The sequence below is a fragment of the Cetorhinus maximus genome, chromosome 1, assembly GCF_964194155.1.
Source record: "Cetorhinus maximus chromosome 1, sCetMax3.hap1.1, whole genome shotgun sequence".
Classification (NCBI taxonomy): domain Eukaryota; kingdom Metazoa; phylum Chordata; class Chondrichthyes; order Lamniformes; family Cetorhinidae; genus Cetorhinus; species Cetorhinus maximus.
Genome location: NC_135879.1, coordinates 186792472 through 186817928, shown reverse-complemented (window position 1 = coordinate 186817928; position 25457 = coordinate 186792472). Strand labels below are relative to the sequence as shown.

The 25457-nt window shown below is 42.1% G+C and overlaps 1 protein-coding gene across 8 annotated transcripts in view; it reads right to left on the bottom strand.

Annotated features, from left to right (window-relative positions):
* The window catches only part of LOC144685847 (putative E3 ubiquitin-protein ligase HERC1), a 429767-nt gene that overhangs the window by 188350 nt on the left and 215960 nt on the right, over positions 1–25457 (bottom strand). For all 8 annotated transcript variants that reach the window (XR_013577800.1, XM_078550801.1, XM_078550834.1 and 5 more), the window contains 3 exons: positions 23079–23292; positions 12714–12874; positions 1596–1697 (listed from right to left, as the gene is read on the bottom strand). Coding sequence is in view for 7 of the 8 variants with exons in the window: in XM_078550801.1 (XP_078406927.1) it covers positions 1596–1697; positions 12714–12874; positions 23079–23292 (477 nt within the window). In the remaining variant the exon portion in view is untranslated. The remainder of the gene's footprint in view (positions 1–1595; positions 1698–12713; positions 12875–23078; positions 23293–25457) is intronic.

Here is a 25457-nt window from a genome sequence, read left to right as displayed (position 1 = left end):
TATTGATTATAACCAACTCAACTTTCCACAATCTGCCCACTTCCACTCTTCCACTACCTTGGTTGGCAAACTGCTTGTCCAACATCCAATTGAGTAGTAATTTCTTCCAGCTAAACAATCAAAATGTTAAAGTCCTTGTCTTCAGCCGCCACTACAAACTCTGTATCTTTGCTACCATTAATTCCACCCTCCTTCTGGGCCACTATTTCAGGTTGAATTAGATTGTTCCAACTTCAGCATACCTTCGGCCCTGACCTGAGTTTCTGATCCCATCTCCTCACGTTCAAAGTCCACGAATTTGCACCTTCATAATAATGCCCGACTATATCCCCATCTCAGCCCACTTACCACTGAAACCTTCATTCATGTATCAATGAGTTCCAAAACTGATTGCTCCAATACTTACCTGGTTTGTTTCCTATTCTCCAACCTGTGTGAATTTCAAATCTTGCAAAACTGTGCGCCATGCATCCTATCCTGCAATAAGTTCTGCTCACCCATTATCCCTATCCTTATGAGGCTGCATTGTCTCAGCATTCCCAGTGTCTCAAACTTCAAGTTCGCATCCTTATGATTCAATCCATCCAAAGCCTCATCCCTTTCAATTTCTGTTATGTCTAGTAGACATATGACCTGTCCCAAACTCTGTTCCTTTGCCTGTGGCCTTAATCACACATCATGTGGCTAGGATCTAGGACGCACTACTTAAGTGTTTTAGTGGCACATACAATCAGGGCTTTCAAAAGTGAAATGAACAAGAGAAAAAATTTGCAGGCTATGGAGAAAGGACAGGAAAGTGGAACCAGCTGAGTTGTTCTTGCAGAAAGCATACACGGACACAACAGGCCGAATGGCTTCCTTCTGCACTGTACCATACTTATACATCTCTTCTTTCATTCACCCCACCATCAGTAGCTTTCTCTCAGCCACCCAGGCCCCACATTCTGGAATTTCTTTTTGAAGCCCCTCTAGCTACTACTAAGTCTTACAATCAAGTTCTTTGAGCAAGCCTTTAGCCACCCCTCATAAAAACCTAGGGTGGGATTTTCTGGCCCCACTTGCCACTGGGTTCGTCCAGTCCCGCCAAAAGCCAATGGACTTATAACTGAGCCACCGAATCCCCCGTGGCAGGTCTCGCCATGATGGAGCTGCAAAATCCCGGCCTTTGTTTTCATTTTCCCTTGACACATTTTCTGACATTTTGGAGGATTGAAACATATAAATGGAAGTTGTTCTTGTAGTAAATAAATCCTTGAATAACAAGCATATTGAACTTCAGAAACATCTGACAACAACTGCTATGCATCATTACTCTCTGCATAAAATACACATCTGGGATCTAGGCCCATTTTTAAATTTAAAATTGAGAAAAACATGAGGTAAACTTTTGAGTTCAGCACTCCTGGGCATATTGGAAATATCAGGAATTTATGGGCACCTGATAAATGCTTCATACAATAAAATTATATGCCCAACCTATTTTCAAGAAATCAGTGCACATGCAAGAACAGCTTTGACCTAAAGAGTCTAATTTGCCACCAATATGCATATCTGAAATCATTAATTATATCGCTATCTCGAACTATTTACTGTACCTGCAGCATCAACTGCTTTGCAAATGTGCCTCAAAGAAAACCCCATTTCTAGCAAGGGAACAGCAACAGGAGGTGGATGCTCAGGAGGATCACTTCTACAATCTGTTGAAAATGAAGGAAAAATTATGGCATTAGATTTTCAACATTAATACAGCACTATTATCTTTAACTGAAGATGTAAAAGATCCTCATAAAATTTTAATTGTGAAGCTTTCTTCCACAAATATAACTTGCTCAAAAAAGTTTGGTATTTTATTTTCAAAATGTAGTTGAAAAGAGGCAGCCCCACCAGAGGTGGCAGCATAGTAGAATACAGTAAGGAGAGAGTAGTCTGGAAATTTGCAGCATTGAATCCAGAACCCATGAAGTCTCATGGCATGAGGTTAAATTAGGGCAAGAAAACCTTCTGCTGATTACCACTTACTGCCCTTCTTCAGCTGATGAATCAGTACTCTACGAAGTTAAGTGTGACAGAGGGTTGCGTGACCTGACTAGCGCCATTTTGAAGCTGCTGCTCCCGCTTCCCTGCCCTCCCGCTCACTGCCTCTCCAGCTTGCGGCTTACCTCCACGACCCCGCAAATCGAAGCTGCTCTCACTAAGTAAGTTGATTCCTGCCCCTCGCGCTCATCTCCCGAGCCCTCGCTCACAGCAACCTGGAGTGTCGGGGAACAGGAGGGTTGGCCAGGAGGTGGGTTGGGGAACATGACTGGTGGTGAGTCACAGGGTTGAGGAGTGGAAGAGATGGCGAGCAGAAGAGGTGGCGAGTGGGAGAGATGGTGAGTGGGATAGACAGCGAGCAAGAAGTAGAAAGAGTTAGCATATTTCTTTTATATGTTTAAATTTATTTTATTTTAAATGTTATTTTGTTTACAAATACAAATATTTAGTAATGTAGAGTATTTAAACTTCCAGGGTATAATACTTTAATGTATTCTTCTGACAAGGAATGTCCTACAGAACCTAACCAAAGCTTTTACATTGGTTGTAATGGGAATATCTGGTTCGCTTAAAGTTGTTGCATTTAAAGTTTGAGGAATTACTGTACCACAGAATCACAGAATTATGATGATGTAGAAGGAGGTGATTTGGCCCATCGTGTCCACTGTTTAGCCTAACTTATGTTGTCCAGAAATTGCCAGGGTCTATAATTAAGGATACAGTGACTAATGCCTTGAAAATTTTCGGCTGGATTTGTAAAGGTGAAGTGGCATATCAGGATGCATCATGGGATCACCGAGGCTTGGCCAAGTTGCAGATATAAGTTCGAAGTGTGTTTGCAGTAAAAAAAAAATCTGGAATGCATATAACCTTTTGGCCAGGCACGGAAGCCGATGACTAACCTGTGGGTCAATCCGTGATAAAGGTAAAGGAATGTGACCTTTGGGTCAGGATAAAATAAGTTGATGAGTGGTCTATGAGTCTATAATAAACTGATAGCTTGACCTCAGGGCCAAGATATGCAGATGACGTGATGCAGCAGCAGCAAAATTTCAGGATTGATAGGCAAAGTTTATGTTTTGGAATGAACTGTGGACATTGTGCTAAAGGTGAGGTCATTCCGTGATTATTTTACAAATTCCTCTGTAACTGCAGAGGTGATAAACAAGTTTATGTTGTAAACTCATTTGTGATTAAGGATGTAACGAATTAGGCATGAAAGATATGAACATTTTGAGTTATCCCAAAGATGGTATATATCACCAACAGAAACTGTATAACTTCCAATTGCGTTTTAGAGCATTCTGAAAGGACATTTCCCATGTGCACACTAGTACTAAATTAAAAAAAAACTGCTGCTGAAATCCACCAAGACTCAACTCTGTGTCAAGTGTCTTTTAAATACTCCACAAGGGTAGGTCATGCCTGATGAATCCGATTGAAATTTTTGAAGAGGTGTCTAGTGGACAAGGGAATGTCTATGAATGTTATTTGTGTGGATGTCCAGAAAGTCCCTCATAAGAGACTGTCAGCAGTTAAAGCTCATAGAATTGAAAACGAATTATGACTTGGCTAAGAAATTGGCTTAGCAGAAGGAGACAGAGAGCTGCATTTTGCGTGCCACTGCCCGCCGCGTTTTCGGCAAGGGAGGGGGTGTGGAGGATGCACATAAAATAGGGTGAGTGGGCATCCACTCCACCACCTTCCCTGCCCACCCTCCATAATATGGGGGGTTGGACAGGCGCCATAATTGGCAGCCTGCCCGCCATATTTAAATAGAGAAAGGTTCAATTAGGCTCGTTACCAAGCCAATTGACCCCAATAACATGCTGCCAACACCACAGAATGGGGTTGGCAAGGGCAGCACTGGCAGGAATGGCAGCCTGATTTTTTTAAAGTTTTCAAAGGGCGGGAAGGAAGGAGAGTTTTCTATCTTCAGGGGCCGTGCTTTGCGGAATGGGGTCAGCCCCACCCAACCCAAGATAGAACCCCCCACTTTCTAGCTACCCACCTGCTTCCTTAAACCCACCACCCCCAGCCCCTCCCTCCCTAACCTGCCTAAACCCTCTCTGTCCAAGACCCCAGACTTATGTTTCCAGGGATCCAATGGGCCTTATTCTGCTTCCTCCTGGCAGTGCCCACAAATGTGCTCTTGGTGCTGCTGGGACTGATGGAGCTGTCAGCCAATCTGATTGGCGAGCAGCTCCTGAGGATGGGACTTCCTCCTCAGTGAGGAGCGGATGTCTCCCACTGGCCCTGTTTAGCCCATTAGCCCACAGCGCTTTATGGCTGAGGGGCAGGCGGGCATGGAGTGGGTCAGCTCCATGCCGACTTTGCTTCTGAGGGCGCGAGCCATGTAACCTGCCCTGCCCCGCCCCCACATAAACACCCACCCTGTAATATTCAGCCCAGGGAGTAGGCATAACGGGAAATAACAACAGATTGCTGGAAATGCTCAGCAGGTCTGCCAGTATCTGTGGAGAGAGAAACAGAGTTAACGTTTCGAGTCCAATATGACTCTTCTTCAGACTCTTTTTGGTTCTGAACAATGTTAAGCCAATCAGATATTCACATTATGACCAATGTAAAAGCTTTGATTAGGTTCTGTCATACATTTCCTATCAGGAAAAAGTATTAAAACATTTTAATGTTTCTAAGTTTAAATACTGTGCATTGCTAAAATACTATATTCATAAACGAAATAATGTTTAAAATAAATTAGAAAATATAAAAGAAATATGCTAACTGTTACTACTTATCTCCTGCTCGTCACCTCTCCCACTCCCTGATCCTCCGGCTTGCTGCCGATCATGCTCCCAACTCTCTTGCTGACTGAGGCCCCATTCACAGCTTCCCTCTCATGAGCCATCGCTCACAGCGAGGGCTCGGGAGATGAGCAGTGAAAGGCAGGAAGCAACCTATGGAGCGAGAGCAGCTTCAGGTTGCATGGCTGCGGAGGTAAGCTGCAAGATGGAGAGGTGGTGAGCTGGAGGGTCGGGAACAGGAGGGCAGGCGATGACGGGAGGGTAAGGGAGTGGGAGAGGCCACTCCAAAATGGTGTCAATTGGGTCACCCAGCCCTACATCATATCCAGAGCAAAACAAAATTAATGAAAATCCACAATGCTATTCATGAATACTGGCCCGATTAAAAACATGCTAAATTGGAACGACTTAAGCAAGGGCTTACTGTACTCTAAATTGTAGAATGTGACAAGCAGTGTCCTGCAAGGATCTGTTTTAGGGCCTCCATTATTCACTGTATTTATTAGGAAGACACATATCCAAATTTGCAAATGACACAAAGAGTCAGCACTGTAAGCAGTGTAGATGGAAATGTAAAACTACAATGAGATATTGATATATTAAGTAATGGGCAAAATGGTGGCAAATGGGTTTAAATGTAGGCAAATGTGAGGTCATGCACATTTAATTTATTTGATTAAACTGTCTCAATCAAAATAGTTAGGTAATCAGGAATTAGGTCAAAATCCCATCCTGCTGACTAGAAAGGCATCAAGAACAGTTGAGCATGCGCCGGCAGCTGCATTGTGGGCCACGCGTGCATGTGCAACTATTTCTGACACCTTTCCGGTCAATGGCAGGAGTTAGTGTTTTGTAACTCTACTAAAACAGATTGGCTGGGGGTGCAGCTAGTTCTGGAGCTCAAACCCTCTACACTACAACTGAAATGCAGTTGGGGCCCATAATCTTTTTCTGCATTTAGCGCACTCAACCATTTCTTGATGTCACATGGAGTAAATTGAATTGAATTGGCTGCAGGCCAAAAATTATAGAACAAGGTCCTTATTAAACGGTGAAAATCTAGAAAGTGGTGGTCGAAAGAAACTTGGCGGTCCAGATCCACAGATCTTAAAATGTCACGAGCATATAAAGAAAGTATTAAAAAAGGCCAATGAAATGTTGGCCTTCATATCCAGAGGAATAGAATACAAGTGAATAGAAGTCATGCTTCAACTTTACAAAACCCTGGTTAAACCACACTTGGAGAATTGTGAGCAATTATGACACGTTGGCCTTGGAGGGGATGCAGTGTTGATGTACTAGAATGATTTCAAAGGTTAAGCTATGAGGAGAGATTAAACAAACTAGGGTTGTATTCTCTGGAATTTATAAGGTTAAGAGGTGATTTGATCAAAGTTATTAGGGTGTTAAGAGGAACAGACAGGGTAGATAAAAGAAACATTGGCCAGGATTTTGATGTCAGCGTGCGGGGGCGTGCCCAGCACGCTGATGAGTAAAATGGCACGCGGTGACTTCGGGCGTGTCCCGACGTCACCGCGCGTCATTTAGATCTTTCGTTCGGCGGGCACACGCCAGAGGCGGCTGCGTGCCCGCCGAACTGTCAAAGGCCTGTTAAGGTCATTAGGAAACTAATTTAGATAATTAACAGAGCTGCCCATCCAACCTTAAGGTTGGCAGGCAGGCGAAGAACCCAAGCCGTCTTCGCGTTTTTCAGGAAACCTCATCCACGGGCTAGATGAGGTTTCCTGAAGGTTTTATTAAATAAATAAATATTTTTTTCACAATTCATAAACATGTCCCAGCTCACGTGACACTGTCACATGAGGGGACATGTCTAAATAATTTTAATCTTTCTTTATTTAAAACTCTCAACATGAACTTAAATCTCCCTAAGGCAGCTCCGTGCCTCAGGGAGATGTCTGCGCTCTTTTGCGCACATGTACAAAAGAGCACAGGCCCTATCCCTCCTCCCCCAACCCACACAGGTAGCGCGCTGAGCGCTACCGGCCGTGTGTCATGCTGGGCGGGCTTTAATTGGCCTGCCCACGTAAAATAGTGGCGCACAGCCGATCGTGGCGGCGATCGGCTCTGCGCCTGCTCCCGACCGGCCCACCCAACAGGCAGAAAATTCTGCCCATTATTTCTGCTGGCTGGAGAGTCTAGCTTTCGGGGCCATAGACTAAAAATTACAGCCAGACATTCAGGAGTGAAATTAGGAAACACTCCTACATGCAAAGGGTGGTAGAAGTTTGAAACTCTCTTCAGCAAATGTCCATTGATGCTTGATCAATTGTGAATTTTAAAATTGAGACTGACAGGTTGTTAGTCAAAGGTTTTAAGGAATATAGGCAAAAGCAGGAAAACTATTAGGTCGTAGATCAGGCAAGTTCTAAATGAATGGGTGAATAGGCTTGAATAGGCCCTTTAGTCATTCCTTTGCCTATAATGATCCACATCTATTTCCTCCTGAGGTCCACACCATCATAGAAGCCAGCCTTTAGGCAATTCGATCACTCCATGTGACATAAAGAAATGTTTGAGTGAACTAAATACAGAAAAGGTTTATGGGCCCCAAACACTTCTCAGTTATAGTGTTGTTCCAGAACTGGCTGCACCCCCAGCCAAGCTGTTCCAGTACAGTTACAAAGCACTAGGCTCCTGCCACTGACAGGAAACATGTCAGGAACAGTTGCGCATGTGCACTTGGCCCACAATGCAGCTACGCTCAGTTCCCATGAGCCTCCATGCTCACCTCTTCTGGATGCCTTTCTGGTCGGCAGGATGGGATTTTGACCTAATTACTGATTTACCTAATTACCTCGATTGAGGCAGTTTAATCAGCAGCTAAAATTAACTGACACTTTACGCCTTACACCCATTTGCCACTCTATGGCCGGAATTTTCCAGCCCCCCCACACCGCAGCAGGGCTGGCGAGCCATTGAAATCCCCATTCACATCGGCGGGACCGAAATATCCCGCCAGCGTGGGGTGCTAGAAAATTCTGGGCTATGTCTAAAAAGGCACCCAGGACTTTGAAAGAGAAATGGCTGCATCTAGAGAGGGGTTTAAATCCCCCACACGTAACATCAATTAACTTGACACACTCCATAATAAATCAGACCATGAAAAAAACCAAAATATATGTTTTAAATGATTTTCCCCAGCATGTTAAGGACTCGTGCAGGGTGTTGCTCCATTGTCCATGTAGCTCAGTTGGTAGACAATGGTACTCTTAATCCCAGGGTAATCATTTCAAATCCTATATGGGGTAATTAATTTTTTCTTAAATATTTTATTCAAAGTACTTTTTCATTGATTTTGACAGAGGGAACAGTTGATAAATGATACGTAAACTAGATACAAGAACTTCCAATTCAGTAAGGATTACACAAATCTAAAAATTGTAACTTGTGCTTTATTGTTAGCCTGTGTCCAGCCAACTTGTTTGTTTTAATGCAACCAGCTGATACTCTGGGCGGAATCGACCCAGATTTGCACTAAATGCGTTTTACCCGCCATCCACATTGCCAGGTTTTCATGCCGTATCAACGGCTTTCTGCCTAATTAATTATGTAGCCATAGGCCGTCTCACTGGCTGGCGGCCTCTAAATCACCCGCCACGCCGTTACCTCACTGTTTCCTCGCTCCAGGTGCCATATCTAAACTGCAGCCATGCACACAGTGCTCAATGCTTGCAGCCCAGGACTGCTCCAGTGAAAGCCAGGAAGAGTTGTTACCTGTCACTGGAATAACTTTTGGAGGCCCGCCGTGATGTCCTCCATCCCCCGCTCTAGCCGCAGGAGGTCCAGCAAACTCACCACTCCGGCTTGGGAGGTGGTGGCAGTGGTGGTCAGTGCCAACGCTGCACAGAAGAGCTTGGTCATCCAGTGCGGAAGGAGGATGAATGATCTCATCCGTGCCTCCAGGGTAAGGCAACCATCTCATCACTCTAAACTCTCACACTCACAAGGCCATCACACATTCACTGGCATCTCACTCACTGCCAGCTCAAGGGACATCACCACTCACTCATCACACACATCCTCACATCTCCATCTGGCCTGATCTCCACTGGAAACTGCCTCCTCAGCCCTCACCATCTTAAGATTACTTGCACAGATCAACATGTGCCCCCACACACACCTTGGGATACCCCCCTTCCCCAGTACAGCCATCGCCCTGCAGCCTCTTCTCTTGTCTGAGACCACTTCTCCACTTTCCCCAAGCAAGCCCTAGCCCTGTAGCCCTTGAAAATTCACCTCCACCTTACGGCTGTTCTGGTAGGTAGAGGCCTGCCCGTGAGTCCCCCTAAACTGATGTGGTGCTGTCTGCGAAGTGTGGCGCTGATGACCATGAGTGCTGCCCGAAGCAAGGTAGGCAAACAAACCATGAAGGCCCAAGCAAAGTGCAGCTCGCCAGGTGTATGTCGCTTGTCTACAGTTGTGAAACACGTCAGCATGCGATCATGCCAATGTGCTCGGATGATCCAGCGTGGGGGAGTGATTCCAGCGTATAATGAGGTGAAGTATTGAAATTAGATTCCTGGCATGCGGTGGCAGCAAATGTGGGCCGCCATTGACAGGTGGAGTGGACGATCACAATCTAGTTTCACGACAGTTTAAAATCAATTTTTGGCCTTCTCGCCATATTGCCCACTTATGCTCGCCGCCAACGGGGCCAGATGATTCCACTCTCTGACATTGTGCATGTGCAGGAAGTGCTCCCTCAGTCCCCCGGTGTTGCAGCACAAATAAACACAGTTGTTACAAAAATAGCATTCACCTGAAAAATGTAAAATTGCCCAGGCATGTCCTGTTCATGAAAAGCAGGACAAGTCCATTCTAACCAATTGCCGCCCCTTTAGCCTACTCTTAATTAACAACAAAGTGGTGGAACATGTCATCAGCAGAGCTAGCAAACAGAACTTACACACCAATAACCTGGTCACTGATATTCTGTATAGATTCCCCCATGGCCACTCAGCTCCAGGCCTAATTATAGCTTTGGACCAACGGCGGACAAAACAGCTGAATTCTAGAGGAGAGAGTGACTGCCCTTCACATCAAGACAATGTTCAACGGAGTGTGGCATCCAGGAGCCCTTGTAAAATTGAAGGAGTAAATCTCTCCACTTGCACAAAAGAAGATGGTTGTGGTTATTGGAGATCAATCATATCAGCTCCAGGAAATTACCACAGATGTTCCTCAAGGCAGTATCCTAGGCCCAGTCTTCAGCTACTTCAATGATCTTCCTTCCATCATAAGGCCTGAAGTGGGAAATGTCTGCTGATGATTGCAGTGTTCAGTTCATTTACAAATCCTCACTAAATGAAGCAGGCAGTGCCCGAGTGCAGCAAGACCTGGACAACATTCAGCCTTGGTCTGAAGAGGTGGCAAGTAACATTCGCACCACACAAATGTTAGGCAATAACCACAGTCTAATCACCACCCTTGACATCCATGGCACTACCATCACTGAATCCCCCATCATCAAAATCCTGGGGGAGGGGGTCACCATTGACTAGAAACTGAACCATTTAAATACTCTTGCTACAAGAACAGGCCCAAGGCTGGGAATTCTGCAACCAGTAACTCACCTCCTGACTTGACAAAGCCTTTCTACCATCAAAAAGGCACAAATCAGGAGTGGACGAACTCCAACAATACAAGAAGCTCAACACCATTCAGGGCAAAGCTGTCCACTTCATCAGCACCCCATCCATTACCTTAAACATTTACTTCCTCCACCACTGGCACAGTGGCAGCATGCACAGTAGTAACTGGCCAAGGCTTCCTTGGCAGCACAGCCCAAACTCAGGATCACTACCACCTCAGAGAGGGACAGTGCTCTCATGGGAAAACCATCACCTACAAGTTCACCTCCAACTCACACACCATCTTAAGTTAGAAATATATCACCATTCCTTCATTGTTACTGAGTCAAAAGCCTGGAACTCCCCACCCAACAGCACTGTGAGAGTACCTACACTACACAGACTTCAGCAGTTTAAGAAGGCCTTCTTAATAGCAATTACAGATGGTAATAAATGCTGGTCTTGCCAGTGTTACTCACATCCCTGAACAAATAGAAAAATAAAGTGTGACAGGAATATATTAACCATCAAACAACAATTGCAACAAATTTAAATATCTATTTTTTGGGAATGGTAATACATGTAAGGTATAATTTAGAGATTAAAATTAGCGGATAATTAAATCAAGTTTTAGAAGCAACCAAGCAGAAGATCAGAAGCCTGAGACCTAATTGAATAATAGAATTGATGAATGAAGATTGACCAGTGGGAAAAGAACCATCTTGATCAGAGGTGATGTTATTTTCTTACAATATTATAAGTGTTGCTGGTTTTATAATATTTCAAGCAAGTATCATCATCCCGATCAAGACAGAGATTTTCCCATTACTCAGGCAATCTCTATTAATCAATTTGTTATTGACATGTGTTGCGAATACCTAGTTCATAATTCATATATCTTAAACATAACATTTAATTTTAGGAGTTAAAGTTTTAACTATAGAAAATGGGGGCATCCGGTTAAGAAACTGACAAGCAACCTTGAAGTAAATGCAAATCAAACAAATTTGGAATTTATTACATTTAAAAGGTTGGGGCCAAGTTAACTTAAGAGGTTAACAACTAGATAGGTAAGATTATAAAACAGTAGGTGGGCTCACTCATCTAAAGAACTGGAGACATGACGTCTCCAGTTATTCCAGTGAGGACTAAGATATTAATATGGCTTCCTAGAATTAAGGAAAGCTTTGGAATTAAAAGGCGGTTAATTTACATTTCTACCTAGGATCAGGTAGTGTGTCACCTCGCCATGAAGGTGGGTGGAACTTAGAGAGATTATTTGTTTTGAGTTTATCTCTGTGAATTCAATTAGGGCATAGCCAGCAGGCAAGACTGGTTAACATTTGGAAAAGCAGCTAAGAGACTGCATCAGCTTTGGGTCTTATGTAGCTTGTAGCTCCTTGTAAGTAGAGAGATAAAGCCAGGCTTCCACCTGAAGTAGAGTAAATGCTAGATCTATCGTCCATGATGCAGCCTGTGATTGGGAGGTGGTATTTAGTATGAGGCAAAGTTGGAAAGGGAGAAAAAAATGACAGGAAGGTTTGTTCAGTTGGAAACTAAAGGAAGAAATCTACAGTAATCCTCTCAATGAAAAGCAGTTAACATTGTTCTGGAAGTAATCAGCTTGGTTACAGTTTGAAAGCATAGCAGCAGGGTAATGGAACCAAGGGTATTTTCTGATGTTTTAAGCCACTGTGCAGGAATCACAGGGAGGCCTATGCTCAAGCTGTGGAATCCAGAGTCGTGAGGTTGGTAAAGGAATTGGAGAGTCGCTGAGGCAAAAGCTAATGGAAGGACCCCATGAAAACCTATACCTTGGAGAATAGCTGGAATACTGAAGAGAGATCAGAGTGAATTCCATAGCGCGGTGGCATACCTTTTGAGCTGGCCCCAGAAAAAGTGAATAAACTTTAAAGATTTTGTAAGATAAGAACTCTTGGGGGGAAATATAAAGTAGAACTGAGTTTATGGCATAAGTCTCGATAAGCTATAGTGTTAAGTTAATAGTGCTTACTTTTATTAATTTCTCTTTACATATGTATAATAAAGTTTGTTTTTGTTAAAAAATGTGAACTCTTGTGGCGTAGTTCTGTCAGTTAATTGCTGGGTGATCTGATTTCTTCTTTAAGCGTTAACGGCCCCTAACAGGATTGCAACACATAAATAAAGTTAGGAGAGGACCTAATTGCTTTGCGTCATAAAAGGCAAAGAGAACACTTAAATACATTTCACAGAAAGTACGTTGAACATTCAGGGAAAGTGAAACTAAACTATAAAGGGAAGCATATAACTGCATTTAAAAATGATCATTAAGAGTTACCTGGTGAGCTATGTTGCCTGGTAGAGACAGAAGGAAATGAAAAATAATTTCTTTGCTCTCCATCATCATCTGAGATAGTAGGTACCACATTCAACCCAGGGAGTAATAAAGGATTGTTAATCAATCCAGAAAGTGAAGGAAATCGTACAAAAACCATTTGTCTATGTGAGGAAAACAAAATGCAGTATAATTCAATTAATTAGTAAACTTTTTAGAATCTCACAGATAAAGCACGCAGATAAAACAAAACCACTCAAGCTTAATATACAAGCTACTATATTTCAACAATTTGTTGTATTAATTTTTGGCATTAAAAATCAACAAATAGTGCAATCTTGAACCCCTAAACTATGCTATTAGAAGGCCAGAGGACTTAAGATTTTCCCTCAGAAGTTCAAAGAATTACCAGTATATAGTCTACCATTAGCATGAAGGGATTCCAACATGATGTGTCAGAGTGGTAACATATGGATTCGCATCCATATTTCCCATCACTGAATTAGTCTCAGCCATTTGGATGTAAGGTGCTTCCTCACAGGGAGGAAAATCAGAATGGGAGTCATACCAGGGCAATCTTTGCACATCAAGTTTCAGAGTGGTATCAGCTGAGGCCTGAGAGTATATCATCTGTCCACTGAACTGTGTGGTACACAGGTAAATGGTAAAAAATAAAAGTATTATTAGATACAGAAAAAACATTTTCAAAGCTGCTACATTCTCCTGCATTTTTTATAATGAAGTTCACTTTTACTTTTAAGATGTTGATGCTGCCACTGAAACACAGAATCTCAGAATACTGTCCCTTTAAGATTTTTAAGCCATGGCAGCTTTAAGAGATCCTTACAATCTCTCCTGCTGCATACTATTGCTCTCCCTCCTCAGTTCTACTGATTTTGATTGTAAAATAGAAACAAAGTTGAAACCAACAAGAACATTTGAAACATTAATTTCAAGCATTCTAAATTAGGAAGGACAGAAAGAAAGTAAGCAAGCTTGGTATGTGATGGATGAATTTTATTAGAAGAATAACTTGTTAAATGGGACTATACAGCAATATGCTGAGTGGAAAGAAATATTCATGGATAACCGTGGACGAACAGAGGGACAGGAATAGTAATTTAGCCCCTTGAGCCTGTTTGCCATTTAATGAGGTCATTGGCTGATCTGTGATCCAATGCCATATACCCACCCTATATCCTTTAAAACTTTGGATAATAATGTATGAAATAATCAGCCCATAGCTTGACTATAATAAAATGGCAAAAAGATAGTTGATTACATTAGCAGAAAGAAAGTAAACCTCAAATTGTGTACAAAGCTCCTGTATAAGGGATCTGCCAGATCCCAATTGCAATGCTGTATGCTGTTCTGGCCATCGTATCATAAGAAGTTATATTATTCCCTTTAGGACGAGGAAGAGAAGTATCAAAGATAAGTCCAGGTATTTAGATTTCAAGTTATGTAGAAATTATAATAATTGTAACTGAGCTTCTTGTTATTCTTTCATATACAATAGGGTAATTGATTTCAAAGGAACAAACGATAGGCAACTTATGCCAGCTTCATACACAGTTTTGACAAAAAGTATACTCTTTTGATCTGATGGATCTAAATAGTAATATTTGATAAGAGTACTGAGGTTGCTCCACGAAATCATTTAGTGTTCAAATTTTAGAAGTGTCCAATTCCCTAGAGTGAGATATGCCTTTTGTTCTACATGTACAAAACTCCAGAGCCTGGAAAACATTGATATAAGGGAATCCGCATTCATTTGTATGTCTTTGTATTAACATTGATAGGATGGTCATTTAAGATGTCAGGGGGTAGTCATCCCTACTTTTTTGCCAGTCACCCTGGGCCCAGGTAAGGGTTACAAGCCATGACCAACATGGAAACTAGAGAATTTTTGGTGGAAGAGCTAGAACCTCGATGGACTACAGCTATTTACAGCAAGAGGACTTGTGTCTCTTTAAAGTAGACATGAGGAAGGCAATGGAAAACCATCTCACATATTCTTTTCGCTAGTCGTATTGCTCATTGAAATTGAAAATGGGAGGCTCCTACAAGAGACTAAAGAGAAAAGTGTAGGACCATGTGGCATGCTAAGACGAGTAGAGAATTTGCCCCTGAGCAGATCATCATTATACCCATTGTAATTAAAATTGTTATGAGTGTGAGGTTTTATAAGATGGTTATTTTTAAAATGCCTCTTTTAATTCAAGTTAACATGGAGCATGTTTCTTTTTATTTTTTCACAGGATGTGGGCCTTGTTGGCTGGGCCAGCATTTATTGTTCATCCCTAGTTGCCCTTGAGAAGGTGGTGGTGAGCTGCTTTCTTGAACTGCTGCAGTCCATGTGGTGTAGGTACACCCACAGTGCTGTTAGGAAGGGAGCTCCAGCAACAGTGAAGGAACGGCAATACAGATCCAAATCAAGGTGGTATATGGCTTGGAGGGGAACTTGCAGATTGTGGTGTTCCCATGCATCTGCTGATCTTTTCCTTCTTGGTGGTAGAGTTCGCAGGTTTGTAAGATGCTGTCGAAGTGGCCTTGGTGAGTTGCTGCAGTGTATCTTGTAGATTGTACATATTGCTGACACCGTGCGTCGGTGACCTCCTGATAGTTCTGCCAATGAGAAGCTTATGTGACCTTATGCCATGGGGACCAAGGGCCCAGGTCAAATCCTATTGATACCCAAATGCCAGCTTTAATCCATGAACACAAAAGCAGAAACAGCTGGTGTGGCTTTGTGCAAATTTCCAGAATATCAGGCTGTCAGATTCAGAGACCCTGGACAGAGAGTCAGAGAAAGAGCAGCTACTGTGAACAGCAGGGGAAATAGCTGTTCTCTGTTCGCTACCAGGCAGAATGCAGATGAGAACCATTCTCTAGTCAAAGAGACAGGACCAGTAGGACACTGGAAGATTCACCCTGGTGAGGCCAGGAGGCAGAGCTGCTAGAGCGGGTCTTGCAGCTGGAAGTTTGGGAATTCTCAGGAGGAAAATTATTTTAGACAGACACTGGGCATTGTGACTCAGTGAAATGGGGAGAAGCAAAACTGCTAGAAGCTGGGAATAACTTTGGACCAGTTCCTGTAAAGAATACAATTCTTCGGAGGGTGCAGTGTAACGTATAAACATAATGTGGGGTTTTCAGTCATGTTAGGAAATTAAGGGAGGATAGTTTTAGTGTACAAGTTACCTACTGTGACAACCTTTGACCTGAAAGCAGTACAGTAAGAAAAATCTGCAAATTCTTTAAAATGTCTGGAATCTGTAATTGTTTTTAGCAATGTTTGAAAAGGTTTTCTAACAGTTTGCATCAATTGTAAAGTGATCAATTACAATTTTCCTGGATAATAAAAAATACTGGTCCATGTGACCTGGAGACCCTTAACTAGGAAGAAGTAGCAACAGGAAGGAAGTTAAGACAAAAGCTGTGTGGTTAGCAGACACAAAGGAGAGCTGTAGACACAGGAGAACTACACGATGGAGAGCTGGAGGTACAAGCCAGTTAGCACACAGATACAAAGAGAAAGCACACAGAGACAGAAAGAGGATGACACTGAATTTTTCTGAGGAGAAGAAACAAATCTCTTCTCAGGTCAGGAAATGTTAATCAATTATTTTTCTCTTTAGCAGAAAAGGAGAAAGGAGCTCTTGGAGGCAATATGCAAGCTGGCTAAAAAGATCTAAAACCTAGAAAGCTGTGTGAATAGCTCAAGACACTAAAGAGCTGGGTGTTTTCCCAGAAGTTGTCAAACCATGAACCAGGGTGTTGTTGGTTGGTCTGTTGAAAAGAAACTCTGGAAAGCTACACCATCAGGACTGTTGTGACCAGAGGGAGTGAAGGTTTGTAGAAATGTGCCTTTCTGATGATAATTGTACCCGTGAAACTCGTAGGTAAATCGGTTAGGACTCCTGGCCTACCCAGCATGAATAAGGAACAACATATTGTGGAATTGTGTAGCTAGAGATGCCACATTTGTGCAGGGAGTGAAGCAGGTGCTTGTGGTCTTGTAAGATTTTGTTGTATAGACAATTTAAAGTGAAATTAATCTTTTCATTTGTAGTATCACTCATCTGTTAATTTGTGTTTAATTTACATTGATTCAGATCTGTGCTAAAGTAAAGTTTGCAAAAAGTTAAATCTTGTTGGTAATTTCTTCTTTGGGATCATTTGGTAAATATGGTTATTTTCATTTACAGTTCCCTCACAGGGATAGTAACACTACTAAGTAATGTTTAGTTGTGTTGCTTTTAGTCAGTTTGTTATAGTGAAAGTTTTAATGTGGAATATTGTGCAATCATTTGAGTCAGTCACTGGGAATTCAAATCTCTTTTTAAAAGTATTTGGTCTCTACAGGATTATAATTTTCTGAGATAAAATAATTCTCGGCACAAGTTTGCACAAAAATATTTGATAAGGATTGTAAAATTGTCATTACACTTAATAGCCTTCAGCATGCTGCTGAAATTCTACACTCTTAAATGCCCTCTGAAATGGCTTAGCAAGCCACTCAGTTGTATCAAACTGCTAAAAAGTCAATAAAAAGGAATGAAACCAGACAGATTCCTCCATGTTGAACACCACTTGAGGGAAGCACTGAGGGTGGCGAGGGCACAGAATGTACTCTGGGTGGGGGAACTTCAATGTCCATCACCAGGAGTGGCTCAGTAGCACCACCACAGACGGAACTGGCCGAATCCTAAAGGACATAGCTGCTAGGCTGGGTCTGCGGCAGGTGATGAGGAACCAACAAGAGGAAAAACCATACTTGACCTCATCCTCACCAACCTGCCTACCGTAGATGCACAGCACAATCCTTGTGGAGATGAAGTCCCTTCTTCAGTTGAGGATATCCTCCATTGTGTTGTGTGGCACTACCACCATGCTAAATGGGATGACTTCAAACAGATTTAGCAACTCAAGACTGAGCATCCATGAGGCGCTGTGGGCCATCAGCAGCAGCAGAATTGTACTCAACCTCTTGTCCCGCCACCTACCACTACGACCAAGCTGGGGGATCAGCTCTGGTCAACAATGAGTGCAGGAGGGCATTCCAGGAGCATGTGGACAGTATTCCATCACACTCCTGACTTGTGCCTTGTAGATGGTGAACAGGCTTTGAAGAGTTACGAGGTGAGTTAATTGCCGCAGTATTCCTGGCCTCTGACCTGCTCTTGTAGCCACAGTATTTATATGGCTAGTCCAGTTCAGTTTCTGGTCAATGGTATCACCCAGGATGTTGATAATGGGGGATTTAGCGATTGTAATGCCATTGAATGTCAAGAGGCAATGGTTAGATTCTCTCTTGCTGGAGATGGTCATTGCCTGGCATTTTTGTGGCGTACCTAAAAATGGGGTTTTAACCTGGTGAAGCTACAACACAGGACTACTTGTGTGCCAAACAGCATAAGCAGCTAGTGGTAGACAGAACTGAGCAATTCCACAACCAATGGATCAGATTTAAGCTCTGCAGTCCTGCCACATCCAGTCGTGAATGGTGGTGGACAATTAAACAACTCACCGGAGGAGACTCCACCAAATATCCCCATCCTCAATGATGGAGGAGCCCAGCACATAAGTGCAAAAGATAAGGCTGAAGCATTCGCACAAATCTTCAGCCAGAAGTGCCAAGTGGATGATCCATCTCTGCCTCCTCCAAAGGTCCCCAGCATCACAGATGCCAGTCTTCAGCCAATTTGCTTCAGTCCACGTGATATCAAGAAGCAGCTGAAGGCACTGGATACTGCAAATGGGCCCTGACAATATTCTGGCAATAGTACTGAAGACCTGTACTCCAGAATTTGCTATGCCCCTAGCGAAGATGTTCCAGTACATTTACAACACTGGTACCTACCCGGCTATGTGGAAAATTGCCCAGGTATGTCCTGTACACAAAAAGCAGGACAAATTTAACCCAACCAATTACAACCCCATCAGTTTACTCTCCATCATCAGTAAAGTGATGGAAGAGGTCATCAACAGTGCTATCAAGCGGCACTTGCTTAGCAATAACCTGCACACTGATGCAGTTTGGGTTCCACCAGGGGCTCTCAGCTTCTGACCTCATTACAGCCTTGGTTCAAACATAAACAAAAGAGCTGAACTCCCGAGGTGAGGTGAGAGTGACTGCTCTTGACATCAAGGCAGCATTTGACTGAGTGTGGCATCAAGGTGGCCTAGTGAAACAGGAGTCAATGGGGACAAAGCGGAAAACTCTCCAGTGGTTGGAGTCATACCTAGCACAAAGAAAGATGGTTGTAGTTGTTGGAGGTCAATCATCTCAGTTCTAGGACATCAGTGCAGGAGTTCTTCAGGGTAGTGTCCTAGGTCTAATCATCTTCAGCTGTTTCATCAATGACCTTCCCTCCATCATAAAGTCAGAAGTGAGGGTGTTCACTGATGATTGCACAATGTTCAGCAGCATCCACAACTCCTCAGATATTGAAGCAGTCCAAGTCTAAGCAACAATATACAGGGTTGGGCTGACAAGTGGCAAGTAACATTTGCGCCACACATATGCGCCAGGCATAACCATCTCCAACAAGAAAGAATCTAACCATTGTCCCTTGACATTCAATGGCATTACCATCGCTGAAACCCCACTATCAACATCCTGAGGGTTACCATTAACCAGAAACTGAACTGGGCTAGCCACATAAATACTGTGGCTACAAGAGCAGGTCAGAGGCTAGGAATCATGTATCGGGTAACTTACCCCATGACTCCCCAAAGACTGTCCACCATTTACAAGGCGCAAGTCAAGGAATGTGATGGAGTACTCTCCACTTGCCTGGATCAGTGCAGTTCCAACAGCACTGAAGGAACTTGGCACCATCCAGGACAAAGCAGCCCGCTTGACTGGCATCCCTTCCACAAACATTCACTTCCTCCACCACTGACGAACAGTGGCAGCAATGTGTACCATCTACAAGGCGAACTGCAGGAACTCACCAAGGCTCCTTCGACAACACCTTCCAAACCAACGACCGCTACCATCTAGAAGGACAAGGACAGCAGATACATGGGAACACCACCACCTGGAAGTTCCCCTCCAAGCCACTCACCATCCTGACTTGGTAATATGTCGCTGTTCACTGTCACTGGGTTAAAATCGTGATACTCCCACCCCTAAGAGCACTGTGGGTGTACCTAAACCACAGAGACTGCAGCGGTTCAAGAAAGCAGCTCACCACTATCTTCTCAAGGGCAATTAGGGATGGGCAATAAATGCTGGCTTAGCCAGCAATACCCACATCCCGTAAATGAATAAAAAAACAAATTCATACTAAACTATTCTTTCATTTTCATAGGAAGGGGAGGGGCAATATAAGATGAAGGTTTAATTCAAAAGAGAATGCAGAAGCAGAGGGACCTGGCTGTATATGTGCATAAATCATTGTAGGTGGCAGGGCAAGTTGAAAAGTGGTTAATAAAGCTAATGGGATTCTGGATTTTATAAATAGGAATATAGAGTACAAAAACAAGGATGTTATGATAAAGCTATATAAATCATTGGCTCAGCCTCAACTGGGATATTGTATCCAGTTCAGGGCGCCACACTTCATATCATGAAGGATATGAAGGCATTTGAGAGTATCCAGAAGAGATTCATGAGAATAGTTTCAGGGATAAGGAACTTTAGTTATGTGGATAGATTTGATATGGTGGGGCTGTTTTCCTTAGAAAAGTGAAGATTAAGAAGAGATTTGATAAAGCTGCTCTAAATCATGACAAGACTGGACAGAGTAGATAGGGAGGAACTGTTCCTGTTGGCGGAAGGATCAAGAACCAGATGACACCAATCAAAGATGACTGGCAAAAGAAGCAATGGCAACATGAGGGAAAACTTTTTCATGCGGTGTGGTTAGCATCTGGAATGTACTGCTTGAGAATGCGGTGGAGGTAGATAGAATTGTGACTTTCAAAAGGGATTGAATAATTATCTGAAGAGAAAAGATTGCAGAGCTAAGGCAAAAGACAGGTGAACGGGATCAGGTGAGTTGCAAATGTAAAGAGCCGACATAGATACGGTGGGTCGAATGGCCATCTTCTGTGTTGCAGTCATTCTATGATTCTATTCTATGATGAATTTGTTCAGGAGTTTAGATCAAAAGTTTCTGTTCATCTTTGAAATTTCAACTGGTATAATGGAACTTTCACAATGACATAATAAGGGAACAGTAGTATAATTATTATGGTACCCAGAGGTCATGACTTCATATCCCTCAAGTTGCGAAATTGTATTCAATAAAACTGGTCACTTGTGGACCAACATCATTTCAAATTTCCATGAAAACTGTTAGATTATCCTAACTTCCCAACTGGGTCACCTGATGTAAAGAAATCCACTACCCTACCCAGACTGCTCTAAATGCAAATCTGGTCTCTACTACATGGCTAGTGCTCAATGCTTTCTGAAGTGGCCCAGCAAACCACTCAACTGTACAAATAGCTGCTAAAGAAAGTGGTCCATCAGTATCTTCTCAGGCAATCAGGAATGAGCAACAAATGTGTTTATTAATACCTATAGCCCAAGAAAAATAAATAAAAACAAGTTACTTCAGAGAATACCTAGTTTATAGATGTGCTATGAAAAACAATAATGATACATTTCTACCGATGAGGAGAGGGGAGATAAGGAAATGAGATGATGAGACAGGCCAAAGCTATTAAGACAAAATCAGGAAAGGGTTGAGGAAAGTTGTGCTGTTGTGATTAATGGATCAGTTATGAACTCCCCATTCCAATGGTGACATCATGCTTTCTGTGGATAATCAATAAATGAGCTAAATCTAATAATCTAAAAGTGTTTTTTATATTAGTCAGATGGGTCATAGGCTACTGGTGAATCAACAGGTGGGTGACTGTGGATTTCTCCAACACCTCCACCAATTTTTTGGTCAAACAATAAGCGATGCTGAAAGGTTGCCCAAAGTGGGCTTCTGATTTTCTCCCTTCTCTTTAGCTCAAAAAACACACCTTCATTAAGCACTGTACCAGTTGACCCACCTAAGATTGATAGCTTGCCATCTGGGAGAAAACATATTTTAGCTCAAGTATACTTTATTCCATATAGCATATTGCTAGTTGTGCCACCGGTCGAGTCCTAATAGTTAGGACTTAAAAGGCAATTGTATGTAACATTGTAATTTATTTACAGCACTTGTTGAGGATATTATTTTTTAAAAACAGGGTGCCTTCTGCTGAGTACACAATTTAGTGAAATCAACTGGTTTTATTGCACATTTCAATGAGATTTCAGCACTTAATTTTTCATGAAAATACGAAGTTCAATTCTACCAACCAGGTCAGTTGTACAAAACTAATTTACACTTTTCAATATTGGAATTGAACAGTCAAATGAACTGTTTTTCAAAGTTCCTCAGTGAGCACTGACCAAAAGTTTTGATTGAATTTTCTACTCGGGCATTTATGATGATTTTTTAAAAAATAGGTTCTATCACCTTTAAGTCAGGGCAGCTATTATTGAATAACTACTATCAGTTACACTCTTAACAGTTTGTTAAGGATGCAGAACAGGACTGCATGTCTGGAAATGCAAACGCATCACATCAAACAGCAGACACAATTGCTTCCTAAGCCAGTGATTCAAATCGATAGTGCCTTTTAATTAAAAATATAATTTTCTATTTATAGAGTTAAAAGAAATATTTATATAGGATTTCACTTTGAGACTTTTAATTGGTCATGTGGGTGCCCTCAATTTTCAAAAGATTTTCTATCACTGAAAACTGAGGGCAACTCTCCCTACTGTAACTCACCATTACTGGTCAATTACAACATGAAATATTAACATATTGTCATTAGTGTATCTGCTGCCAATTTTTTTTAAAGAAAACAACTTATCCTCTATAAAAACAATTGTAGGCAGTACTACAAAGCTACCATTTTGCACTGCTGCCTCTGACCTCACTAGCTGAGTTGCCTCAGGTGTCACTGGATCCACAGACCTAAAGGAAAATGTTGAAACTGAAATCAAGCTGACAATCAAAAATATAGTATATTACAACTGAGGAAAGCTTCAAGAACCTTATTGGAAATCATGTTTGACATTAAAGCTGGCTGTCCTCAACTAATATATAAAATGCACTTGTGTGGACCAATATAAATAGCATTCATGCAGAGGAAATGTGCTCAGATATTCTGAATCTAGTAACAGTGATAAAACTGTGCTAATATTAGAAATTTGGCAATTGGTAGGAAACCTTAAAAAAGACTCATTAGTAAAAGGCCCATAAGGGGCCTCTCAAGTACAGATTAAACACTCGCTATTTATCAATAAAAGAGAAGAATGCACTGAAATATTTCATTATCAATTATCAATATTTCACTCACTGTAAGACATTGACAGGCAAGAAAGGATTAAAATTTTCTAGTCCATTAGCAGACACTAAAGAGCCCAAATTAGTAGTCGAAGAAGAATTTGAAGCTGGCACTGAGAAGGGGACGCCCGCACTTTCCTCAGAGGAGTTACTATAAAGAGAAACTGTACTAGATGAAGTTGATGCTGCTTGAGAGTGAAGTCTTGCATTTTCTGGTAATGAAGCATCTAAAATTAGGATTTAAAAAACAAACATTTGAGTTAATTTTTCTTCTAAACAAATGGTACATACGTTCTTACTATTCAATTGAAGAAAAAACATCAACTAAGGTGAAGTTTGATAGCCGCAGACAATAAATAAAGCTTGTGGCAAATTTGCTGCTACTAGCTTTTGTGATGTATGTTCTCCGCCTATCAAACTCTGGCATGGCGTCATTGATCATTTACCAAAGGTCCTCAATAACCCCAATGGCTCTTATGTGCTGTCTAGACAATTTTGATTCACTGAATGGGTCCAGGTCCAGTAAAATTCTAAAATATTGTATACTTTAGTCAAGTAGTTCAAGTGTATCGAAGTTCAAAGAAAAAAATTCCCCACTTATTTTTGTTTATCTTAAGCATATTTAGAAATGTCTGCAACTTTCCCATTTTGTTTCTAATTTTAATGACACAAGAATCTAATTTGCAATATTTCTGGCAGTTACAAACTTTCTCCTCCTCTGTATTAATCTATGTAATTATAGTTTGACTATTGTAAACTACTCACTTATGCCCTTTTTATGTTTTACCCTTTACACTTGTACCTCCAACAAGCCCAACAACAATCTTTAATTTTTCATGGGGAGAATTTTTCGCCGTTGGGGGGGGGAGGGTTGTGCAGGGGTGGGCAGGAGCAAGCGCGAACCCAATCGGCGCCCCCGATTGGGGGTGCGCCACCATTTTATGTGGGCGGGCCAATTAAGGCCCACCCAGCGTGATGCACACCCGTAAGCCCCTGTGCGGCTGGGGGGGAATTCCAAGAGGTTCCCTGTGCTCTTTCACGCATGAGCACAAAAGAGCGCAGAGATCTCCCCAAGGCACGGAGGTGCCTCAGGGAGATTGGTTTCAGCGCTAAAGTTTGAAATGAGGGTTCGTAACACTTTTAAAACATGTCCCCTCATGTGACACTATCACATGAGCTGGGACATGTCAAAAAATAAAAGTATAAATTGTTATTACATTTTAAAACAGTTCATGAAACCTCATCCCACCCGTGGATGAGGTTTCATGAAAAATGCGAAGGCTGCCTGGACTCTTCGCCTGCCCGCCAATCTTAAGATTGGACAGGCAACATTCTTTACAGCTTTAATGACTTTCTTAGGGGCCTTAATAGGCCTTTGACAGTTCGGCGGGCGCGCAGCTGATGCGGCTGCGTGCCCACCGAACTGACAATCTAAATGACGTGTGGTGACGTCGGGACGCCCGCCTGACATCACCGCATGTCATTTTACGTGTAGGGGAGGGGGGGCAGGCCCTGCCGCTGCTCGTCGACAGGAAAATTCTTCCCCATCAGTACGACATCTCTTTGCATTACTTTCAGTAGTATCATTTCTTTTAATTGTCATAGAACAAACTGTTTAAAATCTGCTAATTCTCTAACTTGTCCAAGCTCTGACAAAAGGTCATCAATCTGAAACGCGAACAGCTTCTCTCTCCACATATACTGCCTGACATGAGTTTTTCCAGCATTTTTGCTTTTTATTTCAGATCTCCAGCATCTGCAGTATTCTGCTTTTGCGTGGTACAGCCTGTGCTGGGTGAAGCCATACTAAACACAAGAAATAATACAGAAATCTCTCCTTCACAATTATAGTTATTTCTAGACAGCCTACTTTGTTTAAAACTGTTTTTTTCCTCATTTTGCTCTAGCTAGATTCAACCTCTCTCAGTCTCCATCACTACTTTTTCTTCTACTTACTGTGCTTGTACAACACATTCTATCATTCTATACTCACTGCAGAAGCTAATGGTAGTTAGCTCATAAAAAACAAGTCACGTAATCTCAATTTTTTTGTTGCGACCTAATATTTGCATCTGACATATTGAGCCAAGAATCACCATAATAATTCCTTAAAAACTATACTCCATAATGCGGCTTTTGAATCATATTTACACCATCATCAGTGCATGTATCTTCAACACTGTTAAATGATAGTATGGAGGATGTGGCTATGTGCAAAACTTAGCTAACTCTTACACCAGTGCGATAGTTGTATTTCAAGATTGCTGCTCATCGAAGCTTGCAGTGTGCAAATTTGATGCTGGCACACTAAAGGAGCCATATGATTTTAGGAATATTAATGTATTACTGAAAAAAAGAGACATACTGTCAAAATTTTTCTTCTTGCACTCAT